This window comes from Eretmochelys imbricata, chromosome 4, assembly GCF_965152235.1.
Source record: "Eretmochelys imbricata isolate rEreImb1 chromosome 4, rEreImb1.hap1, whole genome shotgun sequence".
Classification (NCBI taxonomy): Eukaryota; Metazoa; Chordata; order Testudines; family Cheloniidae; genus Eretmochelys; species Eretmochelys imbricata.
In genome coordinates, this window is record NC_135575.1 from 140,759,988 (window position 1) to 140,785,658 (window position 25,671).

At 48.2% G+C, this 25,671-nt stretch overlaps 1 protein-coding gene across 4 annotated transcripts in view; it reads left to right on the forward strand.

The window, feature by feature from the left end:
- Positions 1 to 25,671, forward strand: part of RAB11FIP5 (RAB11 family interacting protein 5) — a 109,508-nt gene that overhangs the window by 41,632 nt on the left and 42,205 nt on the right. For all 4 annotated transcript variants that reach the window (XM_077816049.1, XM_077816050.1, XM_077816051.1 and 1 more), the window contains exons 2-3: positions 21,456 to 21,913; positions 24,880 to 25,609. In XM_077816049.1, coding sequence (XP_077672175.1) covers positions 21,456 to 21,913; positions 24,880 to 25,609 — 1,188 coding nt within the window. The remainder of the gene's footprint in view (positions 1 to 21,455; positions 21,914 to 24,879; positions 25,610 to 25,671) is intronic.

The window sequence follows — 25,671 nt, forward strand, 5'->3', positions numbered from 1 at the left end:
CACAGCAACTCCTTGGTCTCCAGAGTCCCCCTGCTGCAGCGAACGAACTGGGCGGTCTTTTAGACAGCACCGTGAGCTGCTTACTTCGTCACCCAGCTCGTCTTCCCTTCTGCTCGCCTCTGCCCATCCCGAGCCTCTCCTCTGCCCTCAGTGCCTCAGTTTCTCCTCTCGACTGCTCCATCCCACCACGGTGGCCACCGACAGCCCTCCCCCAGGACAAGCTTAGGAAAGAAAACAAAACCAAAGGCAGAAGGTTTGGGGAAGAATAAAAGCCCAACGGGTCAGAAATGGGCTGAAGAGTAAAAGAAATGAAATCAAAAGTTAAAGTTAGTGAATAGCCGCTGTTAGGCTAGTAAGAAGAGAAATCGGGGTTCGGCAAGGGTTAAAATGAGCAATTTATTAATGGACTCGGAACCATGCACTTGTGCCCCTACCGAACATGTGGTTACGTAGACTGTACTGCTGCCCTCCCCCTTCCCTGCTGTTGTTTCACCCATTGCTGCTTAGCCTGGGAGCTCTTCAGGGCAGGGCCTGTCTTGCTGTAGGTTTGTACAGCCCCTTGCACGATGGGGCCATGATTGTGGATGGAGCGTCTGGGCACTACGAGGATGCCCAGGAACTGACCCTGACTAGGGTAGAAAGGGTGAGTTAGGCAGGGTATGTCTAGACAGCGAAGCTCTCCCACCAACATAGCGCTGTCTACGCCGGTGCTTAGGTCGGTGTAAATACATCGCTCGGGGGTGGGTAATTCACACCCCGAGTGACGTCGTCGTGTCGACCAGGGCTTGCTTAGGTCGCGGTCGCCAAAGCAGAGTAAGCACATGAGCTGTGATGCTCTGCATCTGATGCAGTCAGAGAGGGACTGTGTGTTTTCCTTCCCTGAAACGCTCTTCCCACCACATCACAGCTTATTCTGACAGATCCCAGCTGCAGTAAGTGCAGAATAGAGGCTGCTCTATTTTTATTTCCCCTCCAAACCCGCCTTTTACCCACTGTTCTGCATCGTCTGCTGTTCCCGTTGACTTTCCGCCAAGGGGTGTCGCTGGGGAAAACGGCAGTGGTTGGGCAGGAAATGGTCTTTTGTTGTAGCTGGTGGGTGTACGTTGTGGGAATGCTGCACTCGTTCGTTTAGGTGGCCGTGATCCTGTGGGGCTGGAGCAAGCAGAACTCTGGATAAGTGCTAATAACGGCTATTGACTGGACGAGATGGAGCGTGGGCTGCTCGCAAAGCAAAGCAATAGATTGGTCGTTGGAAAGCCACTCCCGTGGGAGACAAACGGAGTGATTCAACAGGCCTCCTGTCACCTTCAGCTTTGCACTCTTCTGTCCCTCTTTCCCCGCCTCTCTCCTTGCTGTGCAGGCTCTGAAGTGGGTTTGCTGGGGCAGAGAGCTCGCGTCACTTTATCCTGGGGGGGGGGAACACGTGGGTCTGTTTCCAGCAAGTCTCCAAGCTTCCTAGCTAGGGAGCAAGACTGCTGTCTGCTCCCGTGGTGGAGGGTAGGTGGCAGCTTTCCCAGCCCATGGAAGGGGAATAAAGCCAGTTCTCCATTGCAGGGTGCCCAGCAGAAGTCTCTCTCCTCTGAAAAATGAAAGACCTGCCTCCCTTTCGTTCTGTGCGTCTGCTGCTGGGGGTGAGTGGGCTGGTGGGGGGGCCGATCACAAAGATGGGGCTCGTGCCAGTCCAGAGCTCCGCATCCCCCGCAACAGCTTAAATGCTCCCTATTCTGGCTGAGCTATAGGGTCCTTGGATACAGGGGACCAGTCTCTCAGTGAGTGCGCTAAGGAGGCGTCAGGGGAACCCTTGAAGCCTTCCCGATAAGGGATCTGCGTGGGTCAAAGCAGTCAGCTGAGAACCCTCCAGCCTGCCCTTGCCCTGGGTCAGGGAAACTTCCTAACAGCTGCATTCCCTGCATTCCTGGGCCTTGCACATTCCTTCGCTGGTGGCTTGGTCAGCCTGGGAGAACCAGCTATTCCCCGTGTGAGGGAAACGAGCTTTGACAGGTCCTCGCACTGGCTTTAATTAAGCGCCTGTGTTGTGTTACAGAAGGCTGCCCTGTGGGGTATTTTGGGGGAGGGTCACCCACTGGGCTAGGCTGCTCGCGTGACATGGGCCGGCTTTGTGGTTATACAGAGCCTCAAGCCAGCAAAGGGGGCAGAAGGCTGTGAACAAACAATGGGTTTTCCAGACAGCAGGTCCCAGTGAAGGTGGGGATTAGCATGGGCCCAGTGCGCATGGATGGAACCAAGGGGAATTTGGACATAAGCTCAGTGCCTAAGGGGTCAGTTGCTGGTTGCACTTGGCAGCTGTTTGCCCTGGGAAAGTTACAAGCCAGGACTGGTTTTCAAAAGTTGCAGGGATTGGATTCCTGGGAGGCGAGGGAAAGGGGTGCCGAGCAGGTGTGGGTAGCTCTGCTGTCTGGCTGATTGCAAACATGCTGCTTCCCAGGCTCCAACAGGAACCTCAGAGACTGGTTTGAACAGGACACCTGTCTGGTTTTGGTTTTTAAGGACTGTCTGTTTTCTGCTCTCCCAAAGACATTAGGGAGGGTGCTGAGGAGGGAGGAAACTAATGGTCCCAGAAGGTGGATGAAGCGTGGCCAGCTAACTTACAGAGCTGTGTTGGGTTGGTAACGCTGCCTGTAGCCATGGGAATTGGTCCCAGAACGCGTCTGGTGTAGTCCGTATGCCCAGCAAGTGAGGGTACAGGGTGGGATGTATGAACTTGCCTCCACAAACTTGTTTTGGACCCAGATTTTCTCCCTATGTCTCAGGCACCCGCAGCTGCCTGAGCAGGTGAGAAGCCTGTGTTTAAACTCGCTCCTGAGCTCTTCCTGCCCTGAGGGGAGACTTTTTTTTGGGAAGCTGGCAGCTCCCAAACCCCATCCTGGGATGGCTAATCTGGGCACATGGGGGGGTTTTGAGCACTGCTTGGCTCGGTTTCCGCTGTGTCCATCTCAGTGGTCCGCAGCATGGGAGGGAAACTGGCCACTCACCTGCAAGACCTCATGCGCCCTTCACCCACCCCACGCTTCCCCCGGGGGAAGAGGACAGGAGCAGGAGCGGACGGTGGCAGATGTCCCTTCAAGAAGCTGTAGCAACCCCACAGGCTGTTTGCAGCGGGGAGGAGAGGGCGCCTGTAGGTCATGGGGCAGCAGGTTCCTGCTGGAACTAGCTTGCCACAGACAATAAAAGCATCCTTGTTCTCAAGAGTGCAAGGTTTGGAGTCTTCCATTGTGGAGAAGTGGGAGACTGATCTGTAGGGGAGGGGAAAGCCTGCCTCCTGGCTGAACCCCTTAAGGGCAGGCAAGTGGCTTGGCTAGGAGCCCAAATCACATCCTGCATGAACCCAGCACTGATCAGTTTCAATATGTCCCACTCCCGATGTTCATTCGTGGCAGACCTCATTTGCGGTGGGGAATGGACCCCTTGCAGTGTGCAGTGAGGCTGCTGGAGAGATGTGGGGAGAGTAGCTTGGTTATCAGATGCTCAAGACCTCTATCTGCTGAGCAGGTGCGGTGCTCACAGCTTCTCCCGTGTAGCCCTGCGAAGGAGAGGCGAGTTGGGGGTCTACGCCCTGTTCCGTCTCTCACTGTCAAGCAGGAAGCCCGCTTGTGATCCCGGCACTTGTCCCCGAACACTTGGACCAGGGTTAGCGCACTGGGACGTGAAGATGTGGGACAGCATGTAACAACCGGAACAGGAGAGACTATGTCCCCTGAACGGCTACTGGTGTCACGATGTCCCAGCCTCACCCAGGAACCACCGACCTCATGCTGGAGGCTCCACGTCCTATCAGCACCTTGTGTCTACAGGTCCCTTGGAGTTGCCCTTATTCATTTGTGTGATGCCACATGGGGATGGTGCCCTGCAAAAAGAGGGGCAGGGAACTTTTAATCTAAACTAGACCAAATGCAGACAAGGGTAGAGAGAGGCTGGCACACCAACTTGAAGTGAATTGGGTCCTCTCTGGGTGGTTCCTGTCCTTTCCAGGGTGATGACAGTGTTGAGGGCTAGGTCAAGGCACAAGGACAGGGATGAGTGGCGGCGGTGGTGGTGGTGATGGGGAAACTTGTGAGGTTGTGGTGGGTGAGGAAGTTGCTCTAGGCCTATCAGGGTAGAGGAATAAGAGGCGTAGAGAGATGCGTGGGAGGTGTCGTAGGTAGGTGGTGCTGGGGGAAGGTGGCACATGAGTTGAGCGGGGGCGAGTGTCAAGGGAAGTGAGAGACGAGATTAGATTTTGTGTGTGAAGCAAACCGTTAAAGGGATGGGGTGGGTGCGTGTTGCCGGGAACGCTACTGGACGTGCTGATAAATGTCCTGAAAAAATGAACGAACTATGAAGCTTGCACCACCTGAGCTGATTGTTGGTCCGTGCAAATCTTAGTCAGGTGCTGGCTCGCGGAGCCTGAGCTGGCCACGGATAATCCTTCCACCGCAGCATTTCAAACTGACCAGAATTCAGAGCTGTGTGTGAATTCCAGTTTGTGGCGGGAGGGAGGGGTGTATGGTCTTGAAAAAAATCCGCTTTATTTTTACATTGCAGTGGCTCTTAGATGCCCCAGTTGGGGATTGGGGCCCCATGGAGCTAGGTGCTGCACAAACACATACCGTCCCTACCCTAGAAAGCTCAGAGTCTCCAATTGAAAAGGTGTCAGAGGGAGAAGAAATGGACAAAAGAGATGGGAGGATGGGTGAGTGGGAGGACAAAGTAGTAATAAAAGGGTATTGTGAAAATGACAGTTGCAGCTGTGCAATACCCCTGCTTTTATGTTTGCTGCTGTAGGCCATGAAATCTGTCCTGATCCCAGAAACAAAGACCAGCCAGGTTCACACTCCTCTAGTTAGTTTCTCCTTTAGAGTCTCTAGCAGGATTCTGTAGTGGTCTGGTTGCAAACACTCCACAGGAAGTATTTGCTCAAGGACTGTTTCCACTGGAATTTTGTAAAAAGGCATAGAAATGTTTAACGCTCCTCCTCATTCATAGGGTGCCAGACGTTTGCAGAACACTTGCACCCAGAGTGCTCAGATGCATAAGTTCCTTCTTGCAGGGGAAATCATAAGAACGGCCATACTGGGTCAGCCCAGTAGCCTTACTGATGGGAGAGGAAATGTGTATAGGGAGATGTCCCCTCTTCCAAAATCTTTCTAAACTAAACCAAGGCACTTCCATTCATCTTTGGTATTAATGGAAGCTTTTCAAAAAACTTAAGGCTGAAGTTTGAGCCATATTTGACTTAACGCTGCCCCTTTTTAAATATGTCTGCTAGTCACTGGGATGCAAGCCAGGTTTTACTTCTGAAATTGCCAGTTTATTTCATAATCTACTATTTACGGGTAAATATTAGATTATTAAATGTGTGTGCAAGTCACAGAACATTAATTACAAGTGCCCTCCTTCCATAGCAAGAGAAGTTGTTTTGCTAGGGGTATATTTATATTTTGTAAAAACATGCCTCTTGTATCTAGGAATATATGAGTTTCAAAAATACCTGCATCTGATCTCAGATTAATTTTAAAGGATCGTAATATAAGAGAAACAATGGGAGAAGATAACTTACGTTACTATATAGTTAGCAAGGTAAAAACATGAGCCATATTTTAACAGGATATTAGGTTCTTTCTTATAGTCTGTTTCCCCTCAAGTTGACATATCTAATCCCTTTATATGATGTAATATTTAAAAATTACTTGTAAATTCTTTTCCTGGTGTTGTAAAACTAGTCACTCCACCATTCCTCTGCCTTCATTTGCTACATCCTTTCCATTTGTCTGCACTTTTTCCGGTTCCTGCTTTCAACTGAGCTGCAGGCTAATAAAAATTATTTGCTTTGGCTGCCGTTTATTCCAAACAGTATTTCCACCACCCTCTTAACGGAAAGAGTCTGCCTGAGTCACCTGTCGCTGGTTTCTTAATATCTTGTTGGCATCAAACTGAGCAGTTTTAGGGCTCTGTTTATGTCTGCAAGCTCCATGTAGGGGGTTATTTCTCTTAATACATTCTCTCCTTGACCCCGTTATTTGCCAGCTCAAGCACTGCGTGGGATGGAGTCTAACCTGCAGGAATTTGGTCCAGATCTGTTGCAAGAGTGGAACTCTAGAGTGACAGGGCACTAATGTAGCTTGCTCACAGCTACGGGTGGGCAGGGGGTGCATGTCTCCACCAAGGAAGGAACATTGAATTAAGAGTGCATAGGAAGAGCAACCGAAGTGATTAAGGAGATCCAATCAATTGACTGAAGCCCCAGCCCTGTTCCTGAGGAACTCAGTGAGAGTTTTTCCCTTGCTGGAGGATAGATGGGGAATTCAGCCCCGCACTGGCTGTGGGGCTTGCATTGGGTGATCGTGCGCTGTAGTGAGAGAGCTCCACCTCTCGAAGGGAGCCCTGGGATTGGAAACCAGGAATTCCTGAGATTCCATAATCCTGGCCCTGCTGCATGGCCTTGGGGAAACTAATGTGATCTCCTTTGGGCCTAAAATGGCGATAAGAACACAGCTCCCTCCCCGGGCTGTTGGGGGGGTTCACTGAACTAGTGTGAGCACGTGTCAAGTGCTATCCGAACGGAATAGTTTGCATAATGTGATCCCTTGCACTAATTTCTGGGTGCTGAAAAACCACAATTGAAGAAAACCTTCAGATAACCTCTAAACTCTCATCGTCCTCACCCTGCCTCTAACATAGCGCATTGCAGCTGCAGATCTGGAGGTGCGTGAGAGGGTGGTAAACTTAGGAAACTGAGGCACGGAGGTAAAGTGACTTGCCCGGCGTCATGCATCAGGGCTGTGGCAAAGCTGGGAATTAGGCCCCAGGTCTCCTGACACCTCCCTCCACATTAGTGAAATTATTTTTGTTGCACAGCCAGAGCATTGTGCTTTGATAACACCAGGCCTGTCTGCCCTGGGGCCAGCACCTCTCTAAGTCTTGTTGATGCTGCATCAACTTCTTTCCTGCCAGCCTGGAAAGGGTGTAGTCCGTCTTGCAAGTTCTCTTTCCACAGGGGCTTTCCGTAACCCTGGCTTTTTTTAAAAAAAAATCTTTGCAAACGTCCTATCAGTAGGAAGGAGGCATTGCGTAGTTTGCTTCCTTTTGGTGTGGGCTGCCCTGTGTGTTGAGAGAGCTGCTCTTCTGTCGGACTGGTCCTGTGGTGGTGAAATATAACTGACTTCTATAGACCCCACACGAATCCTAAATGCTGGATTTGATCCTGCACCAAACTAAATTTTTTTCTCTACTGTGCCTAGTCATCTAATGTTTCTCAGCAGGGACTGGCTTGCTGCCTTCTCAACTGTGTCAGGGAGATCTCCGGAACCATTGCCGGTCCACAAACCGGTCCTTGAGACACACTGATCTAGTACATTTCCCTTGGCCAATGCAGGATTGTTCCTTACGGATAATTTTCTAGGTGCTTTGTCCAGTCAAGTTTTTAAATTTCTCAGACACTGGGACTTTCCCTTGGGGTCACGTACCACAGCTTGATGATCTCCCAATCAGGAACCTAATAGCTTCTTGATACTCAGCCGAAATTCCTTCCTTTTCTTCATCCCATTACTTCTGGTTACGCCCTGGGACTGTTCTAAATTTGGTTCCTGTCTTGGTGATTGTCCTCTCTTTCTAAATAGTTTGTAACAATCTGATGCATGATACACTTGGGATATGTTTTTTTCCCATGAAACTTTGGGGAACATATTTGCAATTTTATGCCTGGAAATGTCTAGACTCCTTTTTTGTAAAACTTGGCAGTAAGAATTAGTCTAGCCTTTGTTCCGGAAGGTCCCAGCAAACTTTTGCGTGCTATAAAGCTTTCAGATTTCCTCTTGACTTGTCAAAACAGAATTTAATAGTTCGAAAATTAATCATTTTGCTCAAATGAAGGTAATTTTGAGAGAGAAATAACAACTTTTTGTAAAGTCTGAATAAAATGTGAAAACAAAATGTTGAGACTTAGACTTTCTGTAAAAATTTCCCACACGGCACCATCCTTAGTGTCTTACTTTGGATTTGAACTCAGGACTGATTTGCTAATAGTTAAGTACAGATAATAGTTGGATGAAAGACGTCACTATAGCAAGTACTGGACCAGTTTGACCCTTCTTAGGTTGTGGGATCTAATGGGATTACATCTTCTGGCTGCTAAGTTTTGACTGAACTTAGTAGTGGGTGTTTAAAAATAGGTTAGTGAAATTTGTTGGTGAGGGTGTCTGTCTGTGATGAAGTGAGCTGCAGCTCACGAAAGGTTATGCTCAAATAAATTGGTTAGTCTCTAAGGTGCCACAAGTACTCCTTTTCTTTTTGCGAATACAGACTAACACGGCTGCTACTCTGAAACCTGTCAATATCTCAGAGCATCTTAAATCTTTCAAAGACACTAACTTCCTTATGAGGTAGACAGAATTCTATCTAGTTTATCAATGGGAAAACTAAATCAGTGATTAAGTGACTTGCCCAAGGTCAAAAGAAGTCCATTGCAGAGCTGCGGATATAACTAGCTGTCCGTGTGTGCCATAAGGGCACTCTCTGCTGCTTTGCCTGTAGCAGCTTTGCAAACCAGATTGCTCCTTCTGCGGCTTACGGTTCTGTGGCTTTGTTTTTCTGCTTCCATTGCCCAGCCCTGCATGTTCTGGAAGTGATCAGTACAACATGATGTACATAACTTTGAACTTTCAAACTGGATCCTTTCCTTGTGTCGGAGCAAAGAGTAACACTTGGCAGACTACCCCAAATACCCTAGTTGCACTCTTGTAAGATGTATGTTGGACCATACGCTGTGTTTTATGGTGGCTTTAATGGGGTCAAAATTTGGATTGGTTTGCTGCCTGTTCAGTGGTGGGGCCTATGATACGGCTGATATTACACTGGAATGTTAGTGCAGTTGTTGTTTCTTTCATCCACTGAAATAAAGTCTCCGATTCAATAAGACAAGCCAGATGTGACTCCTAGTTAATAGTCGCTTTGTGATACTGCTCTGTTTAAAGGGACCATCTGCCATAGAAAACACCTCCAGTATTTTAATGTAATCTAAGCAATAGATTTCAAAGTTGGCCATGCAAAGAAGTGTGTACAACTGGGATGCATAATGCACGATAAGGTATGGGGTTTCAATCCAAAAGCACTGTAACAAAGGGGGATAATTAGTCATCTTTCAAGTGTGATATTAAGTGGCTTGCCTAAAGGAAGCCACACTGCAAGACAGTATCCAAGTCAGGAATGGTACCAGGGTATCCTGGCTCCAAACCACTTTCTCAGTCCACTAGACCATATGCGGTAAACTTTGTCCTAAATGTGGGTGAAACATTTCTGCAGCAGTTTGAGGAGTCAGTAAATAGTCACAGCCCTACCTGCATTTCTGATACTAGATATGATCTTCACTGACCATCCCTTTAGAACCACATAAACAGTGACGCCAAAGAATTTCTTGACTAACTCTTAGAATGTCTGCAGTGGCTCACGACTGTGCCTGCCTGCCTCAGGGCAGACTGTCAGAAAATAGGGCAAATGCCCCAAACTGATGGTGTGTTTTGTAATTGGATTTCACCAAGCCTGTAACACATCTGAACTCCTGGATCACTATACCAGTGTTATCATGGAGTCACAGACTGTCCCCTTAGACCGGGGTGGGCAAACTACGGCCTGGGGGCCGCATCTGGCCCTTCAGACGTTTTAAATCTGGTCCTCGAGCTCCTGCCAGGGAGCGAGATCCAGGGCTTGCCCTGCTCCAGTGTTCCAGCTGGGGAGCGGGGTTGAGGGCATGTCCCCTCTCCCCCTCCTACACGTAGGGGCAGCCAGGGGGCTCCGCACACTGCCCCCTCCCCAAGCGCTGCCCCCACAGCTCCCGTTGGCTGGGAATCACAGCCAATGGGAGCTGCAGGGGTGGTGCCTGCGGAAGGGGCAGCGTGCAGAACCATATGGCCGTGCTTCCATGTAGGAACTGGAGTGGGGACATACCGCTGCTTCTGGGAGCTGCTTGAGGTAAGTGCCACCCAGACCCTGCCCCAGCCCTGATCCCCTTCCTGCCCTCCAAATCCCTTGATCCCAGCCCAAAGCACCCTCCTGTACCCCCAACCTCTCATCCCCACCCCAGAGCCCAGACCCCCAGCTGGAGCACGCACGCACCCCAACCCCCTGCCCCAGCCCAGAGCCCCCTCCTGTACCCTGAACTCATTTCTGGCCCTACCCCAGAGCCCGCACCCGCTCCTGCACCCCAACCCCCAGTTTCGTGAGCATTCATGGCCCCCCATACAATTTCCATACCCAGGTGTGGCCTTTGAGCCAAAAAAGTTTGCCCACCCCTGCCTTCGACACTCCAGTCAATCGTGTCATCCAGACAACTGGACTTTTGTGATAATGGTTACTTACACAAACAATCACACCACATCAGGTTGCTCCCAGTCCCAACACACGAGTCACTTACCTCAGATCAATTGGTACTCCAGATCTTACACCAAAGACCATGCTGATAGCCAATCTATAGAAAATGAACTAAAGGTTTATTAGCTAAGAAAAGGAAATAAGTTATTAAGAGGTTAAAGTAGGTAAAAAATATATGTACAGGTGAGTCACAGTTTGGTAATTCCAGCTGGTGGCAGTGATGTATTAAACAGCTCGTTGCCCAAAATTTTTTTCAGGGTACCCGGATTGTGTCTAGGGATCTCTGCTTTGCCTCTAATACACTTCCCTGTCAAAGACCAGGCTCTTTCCTTGAATCCATACTTACAGCTTCTTCTGACAGAAAACAAGCTCACAGTGTCTCTAGCCACATGGGCTTTTCCTTTGATGACTTGAGTGAGGAACGCACTTTGAGTCTTTGACCTCAGGTCATCACACACAACGGCCACTTGCTTTGAAATTAGCGCTTTTCTGTTAAAGTCCTTCATTAGCATTCCACAAGGTTTCTTTCTCGTTTGATGGGTTATTTTGTTATGGGGTACGCACAATGTAAATGTTTCCTACTGCTTTATAACAGGATACAGATAAGTGAAAACAATGCAAGTAACGTCCCTTTAGTTTTTGTGAACTTAAAACACCAAATACACTCTTCCACGTTCAGCAGTCACTTTGATCTATATAATTTTATTAAGATAATGTTGAAATAAGGAACGGTACAGAGTTCAAGCATAGAAGTTTCTGGTTGTCAGGGGATAAGGTACAGATTATCAAGGGGTGCAAAATTCGATTTAGGAGCTGGTGGAGCAAGGATCACATAATAATCTGCAATCTCCCCGACTAGGGGAAAAGTTTAACCGGTCAGAGTACAGACATCGAGAAATGGGGTAAGTTATCCACACAACGGCTATGTTCAGTATGCTGGGTACAGTGAGTGAATACGGGGATGGGGATGGGTCTACCCTCATTTGGTGGGGTTTAATGTTCAGCGGGTTTACGGTTCCAGTTCATACGGTCCGATGGGAAAGGCCTCAGTCTCTCTCCCACAGTGTGTGCACAATGTCGTACCGGCTCACTCCTCCTGGTACTGTCGGTGGCCGGTGATGTGCTCGATATAGATGTCCCTGGACCATCGGATGGTGTCCGAGACCATGAGGCGCCGCATGAGCCGTGCGTAGCGTCTACCGATCCCGCAGGTCCGCAGCACACGCTCGTTGCAGGGGTCCCAAGCGCCCAGGGCTCCGACGATCAGGGCGTCCAGCTGCACCTCGTAGCCCTTCGCTCTCAGGGTATTGGCCAGAGGGTCGTATTTTTTCAGTTTCCGAGCTCGAGCTTCTCGGAAGGCTGGGGTCCTGTTCTCGAAAGGGACGAGGATGATCTTTATTACACAAGCGAGTTGGCCTGAATGCACCCTGGCATGATCTGGTCTGCCAGCATCACACTTTACATAGGCAGCAGGGGACTGGTCAGTCTCCTTTTGATAGACATTGCTGTATCCAAGTCAGTGTGCTAACCTCTGTTGCATGGAGCCATGAAATGCTGATCGCTGGGGAAGCCGGGGAAGGCTCAGAGGAATACGATAGGTCAAGGAAATAGGCAGTGCAGCAAAAACAAACCAACCAACCTACCCCAACCGTCAAATGTTTAACCCAAGATGAGGGTGATTTGGGGTATTTTTAAAGTGCAATTTAGCAGTTGTTTAATGATCTGTTGATGAGCCCAGACCTAATGACCTAGCTATGTGTGCCCTGAGCTTTGGGGGGAAGCTCCGACCCAAACACTGTAGCTTAGACCCATTCCTAATTACCTGTTGGCATCCTCTCTATTAGGGTAGCCCGAGGATTTACCTAGGAATCTGCCCAGGCCAGGCTGTATGTGGGATACCTGTTCTCCCTGCAGCATCTCCAAACTGGCATGTTGCCCCCGAGCAACCCTGTTTTGCTTGATGATTGCCTGAAGCGCACCCCACCTTGGTTCCCAAGGGGCATCTCGGGTGCCCTGTCTCAGCAGTGGAAGGAACGCCCCTTTTAAAATAGGGCTATTCTATCCTATTATGTCATTAGCGCTTCTCTGAGTGCGGCCATGGCTGGCAAGGCATAAGATGGGAAACCACTCAGACCCTAAGTAGCCTCTGGCTCTAAATTAGGCCTGGTCGGTATGGACTGAGAGGTGCCTTGTACATAGTGCTGTAGAATGGGTAGCTGGGAGCTCTCTCCCTTGCAAGGAACTCTGGTCTTAACGGCAGCAAAGAGTCCTGTGACACCTTATAGACTAACAGACTGTTAGTCTATGAGGTGCCACAGGACTCTTAGTCTGGATCTGTAAAAGCGGCAAACACTGCTACTCCTCTGATACTTGGTCCTAACAGTAGATCAGCGAGTCGTCTTATTTCAGACAGGGACTAAGTGTCCAATAAGGAGTGACCAGTAACCTAGAGGAGAACGGTGCATTGTGCTCCTATTTACTAGTCAGCCTGGTCCTGGCTGTTAGGAGAGATCATGCCCTGTAACACGTCCCTGTTCAATCAGTCTCCTGTGAATAAAGGCACTTGAAAGCCTGCTAACTTGCTGCTAGTGAGCGATGCTGCTTTACAAGTTCAGTAGCCCCTAAGTATGTAATTGGAAGCCTCTCCTACACTTGGAAATACCCTTACAGGGTAGGCAGATGGGTTTTACCATTGCATCAGGAAAACCAGCATCACCTTGGTGAGACCATCTGAGCCCTATCCAAGCCTCCAGCTTAGCACCTGTGCAGCCTCCCCATTGTTGAAAGACAGGAGCGCCCCTTTCTGAGCAGAGACACCCTTCCTGGACACTTTATGCCATGAGCTCACTTTGATGCTTGGTCCTTCTGAGCAGAGTCAGCAGATGTTCGGGAAAATACAGTGCTGATGTTTTGAGGCTGTAGGCTCAATTAGCATTTCTGCCCCCGTAAGGTCAAAATGCAGCTCAGTTAAATTTTAACCGGGTAACTTTACTTCAATCTGTGACATAAAACTAGAAACTTACATGACTCCCCCAAATAAATTCTTGTATTATTTCACGCAGACCCATTTTTCACTTGGATGTTAAATTTTACCAATGAGGCTTCCCTTGATAAGCCAGGACAGTCACGAGTGGGGAGTCAGGACTCCTGGGTTCTGTGCCCAGTTTGCTCACTGTGGCATTGGCCAAGTCACTGCACCTCTGTGCCTCTATTTCCTGATCTGTAAAATGGGGATAATTAGCTGACTTGTAAAATACTCAAGATCTATGGGTGAGACGTGCTATGTAATTAAGTATTGTTGGTGGTAAACTTTTCTTTATAATACAGAAAAGGAGTACTTGTGGCACCTTAGAGACTAACAAATTTATTAGAGCATAAGCTTTCGTGAGCTACAGCTCACTTCATCGGATGCATTCAGTGGAAAATACAGTGAGAAGATTTATATACACAGAGAACATGAAGCAGTGGGTGTTACCATACAGACTGGAACAAGAGCGATCAGGAAAGGTGAACTATTACCGGCAGTGATAATCAAGGTGGGCCATTTCCAGCAGTTGACAAGAACAGTGGGAGGTGAAATAAACAAGAGGAAATAGTTTTACTTTGTGTAATGACCCATCCACTCCCAGTCTCTATTCAAGCCTAAGTTAATTTTATCCAGTTTGCAAATTAATTCCAGTTCTGCAGTCTCTCCTTGGAGTCTGTTTCTGAAGTTTTTTTTGTTGAAGAATTGCCACTTTAGGTCTGTAATCGAGTGACCAGAGAGATTGAAGTGTTCTCCAACTGGTTTATGAATGTTATAATTCTTGACATCTGATTTGTGTTCATTTATTCTTTTACGTAGAGATTGTCCTGTTTCACATTGGTAGATGTGCAGGTGAACTATTTCCCCTCCTACTGTTCTTGTAAAGCGCTGGAAATGGCCCACCTTGATTATCAGTACTAAAGGTCCCCCCTCCCCTGCTGGTAATAGCTCACCTTACCTGATCACTCTCCTTACAGTGTGTATGGTAACACCCAGTGTTTCATGTTCTCTGTGTATATAAAATCTCCCCACTGTATTTTCCACTGAATGCATCTGATGAAGTGAGCTGTAGCTCACGAAAGCTTATGCTCAAAGAAATTGGTTAGTCTCTAAGGTGCCACAAGTCCTCCTTTTCTTTTTGCGGATACAGACTAACACGGCTGCTACTCTGAAACCATTTATGATACAGGAAGCTCTTTTGTACACACACACACACACACACACAATTAAAATAATGAAGTAAAATAGTTACACAACTCCTCCTTGCTTTTCTCCAGAATTCTCTTATAGAACACATCGTGTTTTGCATATTATCATGTTATCTCAGAATGTTTTGCAGTAAAATAAAGGTGAATTCCTCTCTCCTTCTAGAAGGCACCAGCTACAGCAAGATATTTCAGCTGAGATTTTAAATGGAGGGTGAGGAGATGGGGCAGAGAGATACAGGGCAGCTGTGCCAGATGGCAATGTGCTCGCTTGGCTTGGGAGGAGCAGCTCCCACTGTCTGGTGCGTTATCTGCTTACAGAACCTGCAGTGGCTGGAGCCATCCAAATAGTGAGGATAGACTTGATCCAGTGACTTCTCACATACTCCAGTACATACAACTGGAGGCCCAGCTGTAGTATAAGCCCGGCTGACTCTGCATTTCTCTGGATGTGTACGGGGGGTGGGGGGGAAATACCTTTTGCAAGTGGGTGGTTTGTGCTGACTTCCATCTTTCGAACATCTGCGGGGATTTCACTGCCTCTGTTTCTGATGTGGCAGCCAGCAGCTTGGGAAGAAATACTGCTGACAATTAGAGGAAGGGGGCAGAAGGAACCACGTGTATCCTAGTTGGGGATAGGTGGGCTGGGGGTGGGAGGAGAGGGTCTAAATGCTGCTTTCCCTCCCTACCATTGCAGGAGATGCAGGTTCCAGAAACTCATCTCTTAGTTCTGCTAAAAGAAAAGGAGGACTTGTGGCACCTTATGCTCAAATAAATTGGTTAGTCTCTAAGGTGCCACAAGTACTCCTTTTTCTTTTTGCGAATGCAGACTAACACGGCTGTTACTCTGAAACTTAGTTCTGCTACTCATTTCTGTAGTGGGTCCAGCCGTTGATGGAGGTTAGGTCCATCAGTGGCTATTAGCCAGGATGGGCAGGGATGGTGTCCCTAGCCTCTGTTTGCCAGAAGCTGGGAATGGGCGACGGGATGGATCACTTGATGATTCCCTGTTCCATTCATTCCCTTTGGGGCACCTGGCATTGGCCACTGTCAGAGGACAGGATACTGGGCTAGCTGGACCATTGGTCTGACCCAGTATGGCTCTCTTACTATGTCTCTCTTACTATGAATTACTCTCAACCTAACACCCCTGTGAGCTAGGTAGGGGATTAACTGCCACCACCACTGAAACTCAGCCACCTCTTGGGTGGAACATGGCAGCGGTCTAACAGCAGCCATGCAAGATGTGAAGAATGCTCCATCCAACCGCAACTGCAAGAGAGACTGAGGGACTGAACGGAGTTCGGTGTTTGACCAGCAATTTGTTGACCATCACCTCTTTAAAGATATCATTGCACCACTTAACTGGTCATCGGCACCTCTCTGGATTTCCTCTGAAAGACGGGGCCACCAGCTATAGGCATTGGTCAAATGCCAAGATAGAGAGAAGATCGCAGCCTAACTGATTAGCAGCAGTTCTGCAGCATCTCTCAGCTGGGTCTCATTCAAGTGCTGGTCCACTTGGATCACATTCACCCTCGCAGCACTGGAAGATGTACAGATGTGTATGTTTTTCAAATGCGGGTCTCCTTCACTTTGCCCAAGATGCTGAAGGCAGTGGGCAAGCCGCAGTTGCTGCCATCGGTCTTCAACTGTGTGAAAGCTTGTTCTAAAGAGAACTGTGATCAATTGTTCTCCATGGCCACTGAGGGCAGGGCAAGAAGTAATGGGCTTGATTGGCAGCAAGGGAAATCTGGGTTACATACTGGGGAAAACTTCTAGCTATAGGGATAATTAAGCACTTGGAACAAGTTACCCAGGGAGGTTTTGGAGTCCCCATCATGGGAGGTTTTTAGGAACAAGTTGGACAAAGGAGGGTCTAACTTACTTACTCAGTGCAGGGGGCTGGACTAGATGGTCTTTTGAGGTCCCTTCTCACCCTACATTTCTGTGATCAGAAGCTGTGGAGAGAGATGCATTCCTTCTGTTTTGACAGAACAAGGAGTAATGATCTCAAGTTGCAGTGGGGGAGGTTTAGGTTGGATATTAGGAAAAACTTTTTCACTAGGAGGGTGGTGAAGCACTGGAATACATTACCTAGGGAGGTGGTGGAATCTCCTTCCTTTGAGGTTTTTAAGGTCAGGCTTGACAAAGCCCTGGCAGGGATGATTTAGTTGGGGATTGCTCCTGCTTTGAGCAGGGGGTTGGACTAGATGACCTCCTGAGGTTCCTTCCAACCCTAATCTTCTATGATTCATACGGCTTTGAGTAACGTCACCCAGCCTTAAGCAAAACACAGACTGGATACCATGATCTCTGCTCCGAGCAGTTGTAGTAAAGCTCTACGCTCACATTAACCGCTCACGTCCTCCAGCATACATTTCACTGGCAGCTTCCTTTAGACGGTTATGCTGGGACCAGAGTTGTCGTAGCCCTGACGTCACAGATTGTCCCGTCATGTGCTGATGGCACTGTGTGGTATACACCCTGCAGAAACAGCGGAGGGGGGCACTGCTTGTATTTTAAGTTTGAAAGACTTACCAGTTTTTTTTGTATAAAAATAGCAATAAATGGCTGCTTATTGTCCTGTTTTCACAGGAAAGCTGAACCCCCAGAGATGTGTGCACCTGATTGTGAAGCTCAGACTGATGGGGCACTGTGTTGTGGGGAGGGGTTGGTGCCTGTGACTTATTGGACAGCGTGGGATCTTATTTGATTTACAGGATGTGCTCCTGGATACTTTGGTTGTGCATGCTGCATGTCTGTAGATAATACTGGGCTAGTACGTTCCCTGTAATCTGACCAACAGGAGGTGCTGTGGCTAGAAAAAAGCAACGTGTCTGAGCACACAGGGTGGTGTTTTCTTGTCTTATGCTCCTGAAGTGCCCCTGGAGGAAATTAGACAGCATAAACCCTGCATGGGAGCTGGCATGGAGACACTTAAGCTGCAGGATGGCTTGGAGGGAAGTAGGTGTGTTCACAGCGCCTTCCTCCTGCTTGCTGGGATGGTTTTCCTAAGCAGTATTGCAGAGCTGTTGTTCTTGGTGGCGTACATCCAGTAAGGCACCGACCACAAGTCTGTAGGTTTCCTTGTTTGGATACCAAGGGCAGAGGAGGCCTGATCCTGAGCTGCTCCCGTTGAAATCAGCGAGAGTTGGCAGTGCTCAGGACGTCAAGGCCAAAGCTGGGCTGGACTGAAGGAGCGTTCCCCCTCTCTCCAGGGTGAAAGTGCTGTCCCAGTGCAGACAGTGCCATGTTGGCTTTGTGACCTGGAATAATGTTCCACGACAGGTCTGAAGCTAGCCAGTCACTTGCCAGAGATGCCAAGTTTCTATTAATTATTTTGTATTATGGTAGCACTTGGATACGCTGCTTGGGGTCATGGCCGCATGGTGCTGGATTCTGTGCAGACACACAGACAAGGGCCTGCCCAAAAGACATTCTCCTCTGATTTTGAAACCAGACACGACTGAGGGTCAGCCGGTAGGAGGGAGGGTGCGGGTAATATGATCAGGCTGGCAGTCGGATGGCTCGGAGTTCTGAGGGTTTAACCCTAGCAACACCAGTTTCTCCCGCTATCCCTGGCAGGCTGGCTGACTTCTGGCGGGCGCCACGGCTGATGTGGATATTGGGGAGGCGTTTGAAGGAGATATGGGGTAGTGGCCTCGAGGACGCCATGGCATCTTTCATCCCCTGGGATCCAGAAAGCTTTACAAACTGCACAGGAATCATTTCAAATACTGTTGAAATTCAGCCATCTGTGATGCTGCCCAGAAACCCTCCGCAACAGTTTCGGATGGGAAATGAAGACAGCGGCTGGGGCAGTAGCGGTCTGTTGTTTTCGGTCTGGGTTCTGTTGAACTAGATGCTGAGCAACCACTCACAGACCGGTCCCTGCCTCAAGGAACTTGCGGCCTAATGGATACTGCCATAGAGTTTCCCCAGGAGACTGGGATTAACGTCTGGGACTGAATGGCTGGGCAGCAGTTCTGCGGAAAAGGACCTAGGGGTGACAGTGGACGAGAAGCTGGATATGAGTCAGCAGTGTGCCCTTGTTGCCAAGAAGGCCAATGGCATTTTGGGATGTATAAGTAGGGGCATAGCGAGCAGATCGAGGGACGTGATCGTCCCCCTCTATTCGGCATTGGTGAGGCCTCATCTGGAGTACTGTGTCCAGTTTTGGGCCCCACACTACAAGAAGGATGTGGATAAATTGGAGAGAGTCCAGCGAAGGGCAACAAAAATGATTAGGGGTCTAGAACACATGACTTATGAGGAGAGGCTGAGGGAGCTGGGATTGTTTAGCCTGCAGAAGAGAAGAATGAGGGGGGATTTGATAGCTGCTTTCAACTACCTGAAAGGGGGTTCCAAAGAGGATGGATCTAGACTGTTCTCAGTGGTAGCAGATGACAGAACGAGGAGTAATGGTCTCAAGTTGCAGTGGGGGAGGTTTAGATTGGATATTAGGAAAAACTTTTTCACTAAAAGGGTGGTGAAACACTGGAATGCGTTGCCTAGGGAGGTGGTGGAATCTCCTTCCTTGGAAGTTTTTAAGGTCAGGCTTGACAAAGCCCTGGCTGGGATGATTTAACTGGGAATTGGTCCTGCTTCGAGCAGGGGGTTGGACTAGATGACCTTCAGGGGTCCCTTCCAACCCTGATATTCTATGATTCTATGATTCTATGAACGTTCCCCTTGTATGTAGGTTCCGTAGTCTCCGAGCACCGTCCAGTAGCGTGGTACGTGCACTTCACATCTGTCACCTGTTGGTTCCCTCATCCTCTCCCGAGGGGGCGGGGTGTGTGCAGTGGATCCAGGATTGGAATAAAGAAACTCTTGGCTTCCAGATGTGTTCTTGGATCACTCAGCTATTCTGCCTCTCCCATACCGCAATGGTTTTCTTCTCCCTTCCTAACAGACGCTCCTTATGGCAAAATCAAATTCAGGCACAGGGCAGGCGGGTTGGGAGAGCTAGTCGGTCACGGTTTGGGCAGGGGGGGCATCCGCTCTTCAGGTCGAGCCTTAATTTTGAATTTCCAAGCTCGTCTCCTTTTGACCAGAATCTTCTTTAAGAAGGTATTAATTGGCTGTGCAGTGTAGATGTAGCCATGTTGGTCCCAGGATATTAGAGACACAAGCTGGGTGAGGTAATCTCTTTTCTTTTCTGTTCTCTCTCACCAATAGAAGTCGGTCCAATAAAAGAGATGATCTCATCCACCTTGTGTCTGTTCATAGACCAGTCATTTTTAAAACGTGACCAGTGAGGGCCTTCCTCTGGAACGCACATATAGTATTACTATGGAGGGTAATTTGTCTTGATGTGGACAAGTTACTTAGTGGAAATAGGGTGAGAACTGAATGTAGGAATATGCCTTAAAATATGGCATGCATCGGTAAAAGGTCTGTTTACAAATGGCACCTTCATGCCCTGAGTGGTGTGTGTGTGTGTATATGAATCTCATCAACCCACTGACCCCACATGAGCTCTGGGGGTTACACTGTCCCATAGTGGGGAGAGCCGGATTCTGGGCTGGCTCAGACATCGTCGGAAAGCTTGTTACGTTCTGTTTGCAGCATCTTTGTCCCTGGTGGTGACCGAGCCCTGGTTGAGGTGGGAGACCTGCCAGCGAGTTTCTTGTCTATCAGCCTTATGTAGCATAACTGAGTCGCATGTGGAATCCCACAACATCCTATGTAGAGCCCCTTGTCCACACTTAGCCTCCATTAGCGTCTGGAGGAAGTCCTTGCTGTGTTTGTACCTACTGTGTTCTGGCCTGCTGCCCTAATCAGATCAAAGCTGTCATGTGTCCTGTCTGGGAGCCTGGGCCTTGGAGGTCTCCATATAAACAAGGAACTTCTGACCTTCATGCGTAATGTCGGTGGTTCAGTAGAACACTTAGCGAGCCAGACAGCGAGCAAAGCAGGAATAGGCTAACAGCACACTGTTCATACAGCAAGTAGGCATGAAAAGAATCCTAGGCACTTCGCAGTAAAACATGGTCCTTAAAAATTAGGCCTTTCACTTTATTAGGCTGGGGTGGTGGAGAAGTTGACACTGAGTAGGGTAGCAGCAGCTGGGAAGTGTGGGGGAGGAGATTCCTAAAGCAGGAGGAGGGAGCTAAAGCATGGGTGGAAGGAGGTACCACAAGCCAGTTGTCCAGAGAGCTTGGCTTCCTCTCACCAGATCACCTAAGCTGTTTCAACAGGGCTCCATCCTCTGGCTGTGGGATGGGACCTCAAGCCTTTGTGGAGAGAAGGCCCAGGACTTGGGGGTCAGGAGACCTGTCTTCTGTTCTCATCTCTGCCAGAGAGTTGCCGTGTGACCTTGGGGAAGTCACTTTTCCTCTCTGGGTCTCTGCGTCTCCAGTTTTGGAATGGGGATCATAAAACTTGCCTCACCTCGCAAGGAGGGTGGAAAGAGTTAATTCACTAGCTTGTCGAGTGCCCCAAGTTCCTTAGACACGGGTGCTGTGGAGGTGCAGGTTGTGTCCTAGGAGTGAACTTGGACCACACCCGCCCCAAGGAGAGCCCCAGTGACCGCTCTGAGGGATGTAACAAACCTGATGGCAGCTAAGCCTCCATGCACCAGGGCTCCCTGGCTTGTGAGAAGGGATCACAGCTGAGTGGGAACTCAAGAAGCAGCAAATCTAATGATTTGAAAAGCAGCCTGTTTGCACTGTCTTAGTGACCAGGTGCTCTCCCCTATGCAGTATGTCAGCTAATTCCCCGAGCCGCTGCGCAGACCTGATTGGTTCTGTTTTCCTGCTGTCTCTTGTCTTAGGCCTTTCCCTCTGAGCACCTTCTGGATCAGTCATTGGTCTTGGAAGTAACAGGCTCTTCTCCCCTTTTCTCTCAAACTCCAGGTGGCACAAGCTACATTCCAAGGCCGGGAAAAAGGAGAAGGAGCGAGGAGCGATCCAGGTCACCATCCAGTTTACCCGCAACAACCTGACGGCCAGCATGTTCGATCTTTCCATGAAGGACAAGCCCCGGTCGCCCTTCGGCAAGCTGAAGGACAAAATGAAGGGGAAGAAGAAATACGACTTGGAATCTGCCTCTGCTATCATCCCCAGCAGCACGGGGGCCCTCGACATGGAGGAGGACTACGAGCTAGGGGGCAAGAAATCCAAAGGGAAGGGCGGTTTCTTCAAGAACAAGCTCCGCAAGTCCTCCCTGACCCAGTCCAACACCTCGCTGGGCTCCGACAGCACCATCTCATCAGCCAGCGGTAGCCTGGCTAACAACTTTGGCATAACCATCAATGTTCCCGAGGTAACCAAATCCCCGAGCAGACACAGCAGTCTGTCCACAGAGCGCTCTGGTAAGAGGATACTGATTTTAATCACTAAATAAGGGACTGCCTAGGGTACTTTGGGTACATTAACTGATTGCTCACTGGAAGGAAGTGTCCTTTATAAGTTACTTTCCTCTGTGAGGCTCACTATACGCTTGAGTGGCTGGGGCTGGGGTGCTGGCATGAAGGTGCCAGAGATACTCCCTCAGTAATGAATGGTGGGTGGGCCTGTTCTAATGCCAGATTGACAGACCTGGAGATTGACACCCTCTGTTTATGCACAGAACTGGTACAGCAGTCTGTAGCAAGGCAAAATTCCCCCGTGGTGCCCTGCCAACTCCCCAGGGCTCAGAGTGCAGCTGAAGACCAAGCTGTCTTCAGCTCAGGAAAATGGTTCTGAAAGAGTGTAGTCCCTAAGCCTCAGCTGGAAGAGCAGCATCCTTCAGCGGGTGTTGAACTCTCTCCTTGGGGTCTAGTGAATGCCATTTGAAAGAGAAAATGGCCCCCTCTGTTAATCTGCTTGGAGCAGAGATGGGAGAAATGGTGAGTCCTAACGTATGGATGCCAGCATATTCTATGCTGTCCCCAAAAGCTCTGCCCATCCATACGTTAAAGATTCACTGTGGATCCATTTTTTCTGGTCTTCGAATTGTAGGACTGGAAGGGACCTTGAGAGGTCATCTAGTCCAGTCCCCTGCATTCGGGGCAGGACTAAGTATTATCTTGACCGTCCCTGACAGGTGATTGACTCACCTGCTCTTAAAAATCTCCAATGATGATGATCATCATACACCACAGACGGAGAATTCTGCTCTACCTCTCAAAAGTAGGTTCCAAGCATCCGGTGTCTTCCCAGCAGTGAGCCCTGAATGCACAGTGGTCAAGCAGAATGGAGCATTAATTTACTGAGCTTCCCTGCTGCATCTCCTGTCTCAGGGAACTTTTCAGGCTTGGATGAAAAGTGTCTGTTCAGACAGTGGCTGGACTCCAGTGACTAAAGCAATCTGAGTTCTGTCAGTCTCAGCACTCTGAAGGCAATGCACAGAACAGGGATGCCATCTCGGTGCATTAGCTTTTATTGTTTGCTGAAAGAAATCTGTAATTAATCCACAAACGATTTGATTGGCCTGAGACAGTACATTCAGAAATTCCCTTATTAGATCAAGAAGCGGGTCCTTGGTAACAATAAGTATTAATTAGGGCTGTCAAGCAATTAAAAAAAAATTAATCGTGATTAATTGCGCTGCTAAACGATAATAGAATACCATTTATTTAAATGTTTTGGGATGTTTTCTACATTTTCAAATATATTGATTTCAATTACAACACCGAATACAAAGTGGACAGTGCTCACTTTATATTTATTTTTGATTACAAGTATTTGCACTGTAAAAAACAAAAGAAATCCTATTTTTCAGTTAACCTTGTACCATTACTGAAGTGCAATCTCTTTATCATGAAAGTTGAACTTACAAATGTAGAATTATGAACAAAAATAATTGCATTCAAAAATAAAAGGATGTAAAATTTTAGAGCCTGCAAGTCCACTCAGTCCTACTTCTTGTTCAGCCAATTGCTCAGACAAACAAGTTTGTTTACATTTGCAGGAGCTAATGCTGCCCACTTCTTGTTTAAAATGTCACCTAAAAATGAGAACAGGCGTTCTCATGGCACTGTTGTAGCTGGTGTTGCAAGACATTTACATGCCTGTTCTCACTTTCTGGTGACACTGTAAATAAGAAGAGGGCAGCATTACCTCCTATAAATGTAAACAGACTTGTTTGTCTTAGCGATTGGCTGAACAGGAAGTAGGACTGAGTGGACTTGTAGGTTCTGAAGTTTTACATTGTCTTGTTTTTGAGTGCAGTTTATGTAACAAAAAAAATCTACATTTGTAAGTTGCACTTTCAGGACAAAGAGATTGCGCTACAGTACTTATATGAGGTGAACTGAAAAATACTATCTCTTTTGTTTATCATTTTTACAGTGCAAATATTTATAATCAAAAATGATATCCACTTTAATTTCAATTACAACACAGAATACAATATATATGAAAATGTAGAAAAACATCCAAAACATGTAATACATTTCAATTGGTAGTCTATTGTTTAACAGTGCGATTAAAACTGCAGTTAATCGCAATTTGTTTTTTTTAATTGCAGTTAAGTTTTTTGAGTTAATCGCATGAGTTAACTGATTAATCAACAGCCCTACTATTAATGCATTAAAAACCAGCTTCTTAGCCACACAATGCTGTCTGCTCCCTTAAGTTTGATGCCCTGGGTTGTGCTGGAGTGAGAATGCACATAACTGCTCTCGCACAATTATATGCATCCGCGGAAAAGACCACATTGCGTGGGAAGGTCGAATCTGATGTGCACCATTTAATGTCAGGCAATTCTCCAGATTGGACTCTACAACGAATTGCAAAAAGTTATTGCATGTCTCCAGGCACTGTATGACCGGGAAATGGGACTAAATGCAGGGAAATCTTAAGTCACATTTTCCCATCCGCCATAATGTCCTCAACTAAATTGACAGTTCTTCACAAAGCAGTGTGTTAGCATAGTCGTTGTAGTGAATCTTAAAGGAGCAGTCCTTCCCCATGTAAAATTTTAAGCGATGCTTCCGCACAAATCCACATACTGCTAAGATCTTTTCAGATAGTTTCTTGCCTCTATTACTAACTTTCAGATTTATTTTAAAGGAAGGTTTTATCCTCCTTTCCTCCTCCCTTGATCCTTCAGTGAGATCATATTGCTACTCTTGGTGAGACTTCTATAGCAATGTGCTCATGCCCTTGTCTCAGGATTTATTATAATTACATTATATGATCGGGAGAAGCCACAGCTGGGGTTGTGAGGGTGGGAGTTGGAGCAGTTTCACTGATACCTTCAGCATTGGCAGGTGGTAGAAGGCAATGTTGCTATGTGAAATATGTGGGGTCAAGGCAGATGTTCTCATTTGATGCTGCTTTTTCCTCCTTCTAGTTAAAGACTATCTACCTTCTCCAAAATTAGCCCACAAGAGAGCATTCAGTGATGAGATCTCCCAGGTTAACGTGGTAGCTGAGCCGAAAGCAATCCAAAGTCCAAAGCCAAAGGATGACCCTGTCTCCAGATCCTCTCTCTGTGTCAATGGAAGCCATGTTTACAGTGATGAACCTGCACCAAAGAGCCCAATGTCTGACCTACCGAGCTCCTTTCCGCTGTCCCTGCCTCTACAGAATATCACCAGAAAGTCTGAGGAGGGTTTCCACGCTGGCTTCCCTCCTCCTGACTCTGAAGACCTGCCATGGGGAGTCAGGCAGCAGAAAGAAGAGCCCAGATTCCTTCCCTCTCCTCCCAGTTTAGCAGTACAAGAGGAGAACAAGGTCTCAACCAAAGCTGTAACCCTCAGCAACCATCTAGGTAGAGCCAAGTTGGAAGAAGGCAGCCGCTTAGAGACCAAACCTGTGCAGATCGCAACGCCAATGGTCTTCTCCATGGAGGTGACGAAAGACAAATCCCATGAGGAAACCAGAAAGGAAGACAAGAAGTCCAAGGTTGGCCTCTTCCACCATGGGGGCACTAAAGGTGATGCAGGGAACAAGAGCTTGGGGGAGAAGCTGGGATCATCCCTGACCATATCTCCGCAAGTAACAGCTGTTGGAGACGAGAAGAGTAAGAGCAGCAGCTGGTTTGGATCCAAGGACACCAAAGAACCTTCTCAGAAACCCAGGTCAGTAGAACCAGGATTATGGACTATGCTGAACTGCTCCCTACAGTCACACTTCAGAGGCC